Below are 5437 nucleotides of genomic sequence, written 5' to 3'. Positions count from 1 at the left end.
TTTGGTGGGACATATGTGTGATCACAGATTTTCACTAGTTTCTCAATTGAAGCGTTATTTATGAAACTACAGCCGATTTTAAGTTTTTCATATAAAAATCGGTTTTTAGTGGAAAATATGAGTGATCACAGATTTTCACTATTTTCTCAATCGGAGCGTTATTTAAGAAACTACAGCCGATTTTAAGTTTTTCATATAAAAATCGATTTTTAGTGGAAAATATGAGTGATCACAGATTTTCACTATTTTCTCAATTGGAGCCTTATTTAAGAAACTACAGCCGATTTTAAGTTTTTCATATAAAAATCGATTTTTGGTGGGAAATAAGAGTGATCACAGATTTTCACTAGTTTCTCAATTGGAGCGTTATTTAAGAAACTGTAGGTATACAGCTTAAACACCTGAGTACTCAAAGGGTTAATTATGTATTTAGATTTGCAGAGATAACAATGTTACTGTTACAATTGTTGGTCAATAGTGGCGGCACAATCAACAAATATTTGAAGACAACATTAATATGCAAGTGCTGTTTTTAGTAACAATGTCTTAGAAGACACCCCATTTGGACTCAAATCATGAAGTTTTTTTCCCCTAAATTATCTAATATTAAAGTAATTGATAATAAAATATATAACACCAGGTTTAATTTATTACATTTTATTTTTTATTAAAAGTTTTTTAAGGTTGTTGTAAATTTTGTTTTGTTTTTTTTTTTGTGATTATTTCTTGCTTGTTATGTGTGATGTGATGTATTTGAATGCATTTATGTGATGTTTTGATGAATGTACGTATGAAATGTATGAACTAAATTAATTAAATATATAAATATTTATTGATAATAAATCAAAATTAAAAAAAAACTAAAAGTAAAATCTTAAAATAGAATAAAATTAAGAAATAAAATAAAAAAAATCGGTGTGATGTTGATGATTGAATTGTTTTTTTTTTTTTTTTTTTTGTATGATCATTGTGTGTGTTAAAATTTACTTGTGATGTGATGTATTCCATGCAGTCAGTCTATTTAGTGATTTAAATGTTATCCTTTTCTTTAAGCCTCCTTAGTTTGTGGAGTATCATCTTCTTTCTCAGCTGGTGCCGAAGGGGATAATTTCAATTCCAAGGGATTATTTTCCAAATTGACGTTTTGTACTTTGTTATAAGAATAAAAAAAAAAAAAAAAACATTTAAATATGAACCTTGGGACCTGTGAACTCTTCCTTACTCTTTTCATTTTCTGCCAGCTTTATATCTTCTATAGGCTTCTGTTCCAATTGTCCCTCTTTAAGCTCCTCCTTTAAGGCATTTGCCTCTAAGAAACGCTTAAACTCCTCCTTCTTTTCTTTCAACAACAATTCTTCCTTTTCAAGTTCATTATTCAAAGGCAAGGCCAGGGGTTTATTAGTGGGTTCTGGTAAAATTAAAGGCAATATTGGTTTGTTGGCTTCCTTATCGTCAGCTATAACACTACGACGTGCTTTAATGGTGGTTGCTGTGGCCGGCGATAAAAGTATGGAACTGGGTACATAATCGACTACATGAGGAGCAGCTGGTGCCACGAAATAATGATGTCTGGGTTCATTGGTGTAAATCGAAATTGCCGGCAAAGCTGGTGATAATAATGAGGATAATGAAGGTATTTTCGAGCCTATCGAAATTAAAGGCAATTTTTGTTCCGAAGATATTAGGGGAGGCAGTGAAACGGCAGTCGATATAATGGGTAACTTTTGTTCGGATATAATAGGAGGCAGAGAAATTTCTGCTGCTGCCAAAGGGGTCTCAGCAGACAACAGTTGTGTGGTTTGCGCTTGTGGTTGTTGAGACTGCTGTTGCGATTGTACATAACTATTAATAGTACTCTGAGCTCCCTGATATAGGGATTCTGCGGCCGTTTGGAAACTGCTGGCCGGATTGCCTAAATTAGGCACATATGTCGAAGAACTGGTGATATAATTATTGGCGGCCGTTGCAGCCGATTCAGCAGCACTTTGTAGCGACTGAGCACTATTACTGGCTATGGTGGCTAGAGCATTGGTAAAAACTTGTGGATTAAGCTGTTTACCCTTATTGCCCTCTAAAGAACGTGACACAATTTCAGCATTTTGTATAGCGGCTGCAGCACTTGCCGGCACATAGACAATAGTCTCCTCGTGTGGTGCTACAAAACGGGTAAAGGGTGAGAGATGCTGTATGATCGGTGTACCCGGTACTAACGACTCTAAGCGCAATTGAGCTTGCGGTGTAACGATGAGTACGTGTGGACCCAATTCGCCATGATGCTGATGTACTGGTTTAGCCCATATAATATGGACTAAAAGGGAGCATAATAACAAGTATTTAAACATCTGAAATTGGAAGAGAAATATTTGTTCATCTTTAAGAAAGTTTGGGCAATTGTGAAAAATGCTATAGGGTTACTGAATCCAAGTTCAGAACTGAAGGTAACGAATTTGAAACGTCTTAAATTGTATTAATCCGTTTCTTCTATCTCTTTCTTATTCGATTTATGGCTAAGTTCTTTTGTCAGATTATATTATGACAAGGCCTCATTTGTCTTTATTTGTGTGTTTCTGTGGGCCTGAACGAGGTGCCACGCCCATTTTCTTACAAAATCATATATCCCTGTACAACTAAAGTCCTCAAATTTTGTATAGGCAATAATGACGTGGCTTTACCTACATAATGAAAATATTAAGAAAATATAGCAGCCACTTTAGTCACAATATTAATATTTAAGACCCAAATGGGCAAACTAGCAATAGGTGGCGTGGCACCTCTCATATGAATTAAATACTAAAGTCCGTATATCTGGGAAAGTATTACATCTAGAATTCTCTTAGTATCAATATGGACATTTGATTACAGAACAAGTGGACTAGGGTCATAGCACCTCCCATATAATTAAATACTAAAATTCTTTTTTAAAATGTCAAAGGGTATCCCGGAATTCCCAAATATTTAAACAAATATCCCAAAACTACAATTTTATACAATTTTGCGCATAGGTTCCACATTTCTTTAGGGACTGGTCCAATACTTTCGGAAAACATAAGAAACACTTGAAATTTTCCAAAACTGCTATTCGTTTCGTGATCCCGCTTAGGAATTTTATAAAATATGGCTCAGAGTTGAAAATTTAATCAAAAATAGGTCAAATGCAAAACGTCGTAGCGGCAAGAATGGAAATTTTGGAAATTGCATTGGAAATTTTGTTATCGAACTAATAGGAAAAAATCGGTTCAAAATTTTGCCCGATATTTAAAAAAAAGTAGACCATGGTGTGGTCTTTATACTTTATATATATAAAGTAATCATTATCATGAAGATCTAGTCGAAAACTTTCAGAAAATATAAAAATCTTTGAAAACCACCAGTCGAGGTTGTCCTACTTTGGGACCCTATAGCACCGTCGCTAAAGCATTTGTGGAGGTTCTTTTGAAAAATTAAAACTCGATTACTCCTTGGCTTTGCCAATGTCAAATATTATCCCGATCAGACCAGCCGCTTAAGAATTTAATAAAAAAAATCGATTCTTCCCCACTGAGCCGTGATTTTTGATCTTTGGAACTTTTCTGGTCGGGCAGGATTTTCTCATTCTGACACTTTTTTATTGAATTTGTTTTGGTATTCTTAGTTAAATCCTTGATTATATCATATAGAATTCTTAAATACCAAATAATTTGATCTCAAATATAAGAATTTGGGTCTGAAATATACGAAATAATTACATTTCTTAAAACCCGATTGAAATCCCTTTTCAGGGTATCCATATTAAGTTACTTATTAATAATGTTTTGAGCTTTTTAATATTTCGTTCAGAATCGTTTATTGTACACGATTTTTTTCTACTGCAACAAAATAAGATCCTAAAAATGTGCAATTTTCTGTAATTCTTAAAATATCAAACTTAATGATCCTGCAGATATAAATATCATGGAAATTAAATTTAAATTAACAACTTACCATCTATCTTTATATTCTTAAAATAAATTGTACTTCTATCAGTCTTTTTTTAAAAAATTCGGTGTAAGTCTGCCTTTATGTATCTCTCAATAAAAACCAATCAATCCAATGAAACAGCGTCACAACAATACGAATAAAAACAAAACACAATTACACTTTATCACAAATTCTGTTCAACAGATGCACTAATTTATTTCCTATTATAAAAAATAACGAACGAAGAACGTTCCTTATGGGACAGTTAAAGGAAACTGCTGACCAAATGTTCACATACCGACCTTTTTATAACATTGAAAACACACGCTGCAACATTAGTGTAAATTGCCACAAAGCAGATAAAAAAAATTATATATTTAACACAACAAATAAATAAAATAGGAAAAAAGAAATACAAGAACAAAATCAAAACAACAAAAAAAGTACAAAAAGAAGTTGGTAAAAGCCACCAAACATGAAACTTAAGCCAGAGCAATTCTAAACTAAACTAACCTGCCACAATAATGCTGCTGCTGCTGTTGCATCTTTAAATTGTTGTATGCAGAACAACAATAAGACAAACTCAAAGTTCTAAAACTATAAAAGCAATAACCTCTAAGCTTACAATGGATCAAGCAAAAAATGAAAGAAAAATATATATAATGGAAAAAAGGAATAAACTAGAATTTTTATATCAAACACACACTTACTCTGGCGGTCACAACTTGGTTGGTTGCTTGGTTAACAACCCTTTATTATCCAATAGTTACAATAGCAGTTTTTCCACAAATCGCCCAGAGTCTTCTAAATATGTATCCAATATCTTTCTTTTTTTTTTCTAGCTGTATGTTATGCTATTTTGTTCTACAATCTTTTACTTTTTTCCATTCGAAGTTTACCAGTTTAATAGTAACTCTTATAGCAGAGATTATTTAAAATTATTGGCCCGTGGTTTGATATCAAATGACATCTGTAAAGAATTTAACTCAAAGCCAAACTTACTATCAAGCTGCGCGAAGCCAAGAAAGAAAAAACTGAAGTTCATAGATGTACTTGTTTTGAGTTTAATTTTAGAAACTGGTTGGCAATTTCTTTTAGAGATTTAAATGAAATGAAAATAATCCGACCTAAAGAAAATCAGTTGTACCCTACTCATGTCGCGGTAACATGGGAATTTTTGTCGATGGTCAAGCGTCCCTTGTTTGGGTCCCTGCGCCACAGGGACTACTATGGAAATGATCTTGCCAGAACGAGGATCTGCACTTGAAATCCCAACGCCCTTTCCAGTATCAACTCCGTTAGGTTATAAAGAGCAATGAGATCTAAGACGAACGAACAGACTAAATCAACGAACGAACGAAAACTCCAAACGAACTAACATGAACGAACTAACAACACGAACTAACGACGAACGGAACAACGAACAACGAACGAAAACAACAAGAAACGAAAGAACTAACGAAACGAACGAACAACGAACGAATACGAACGAAGAACGAAA

At 33.5% G+C, this 5437-nt stretch overlaps 1 protein-coding gene across 1 annotated transcript; it reads right to left on the bottom strand.

Moving 5' to 3' along the window:
- Positions 1 to 959: 959 nt before the first annotated feature.
- LOC119610377 lies at positions 960 to 4231 on the bottom strand. Its single transcript, XM_037965549.1, has 3 exons — positions 3961 to 4231; positions 1223 to 2342; positions 960 to 1149 (listed from the first exon to the last, which is right to left on the bottom strand). Exons 1-3 carry the CDS (start codon positions 3961 to 3963, stop codon positions 1049 to 1051), a joined length of 1224 nt encoding a protein of 407 aa, XP_037821477.1. The 5' UTR covers positions 3964 to 4231; the 3' UTR covers positions 960 to 1048.
- Between the last annotated feature and the right edge of the window lie 1206 nt (positions 4232 to 5437).

The sequence above is a fragment of the Lucilia sericata genome, unplaced genomic scaffold (genome assembly GCF_015586225.1).
Source record: "Lucilia sericata isolate MDLA Ls3-8-SP2 unplaced genomic scaffold, ASM1558622v1 Contig001171F_arrow, whole genome shotgun sequence".
NCBI lineage: Eukaryota > Metazoa > Arthropoda > Insecta > Diptera > Calliphoridae > Lucilia > Lucilia sericata.
Note: the sequence above shows the minus strand (reverse complement) of the source record. Positions and strands in the feature narration are given on the sequence as shown.

Coding starts and splice junctions, on each gene's coding strand:
- LOC119610377 (XM_037965549.1), bottom strand. Junction 1,150..1,222: donor GCTGGCAGAAAATGAAAAGA/GTAAGGAAGAGT, acceptor CTTATAACAAAG/TACAAAACGTCAATTTGGAA.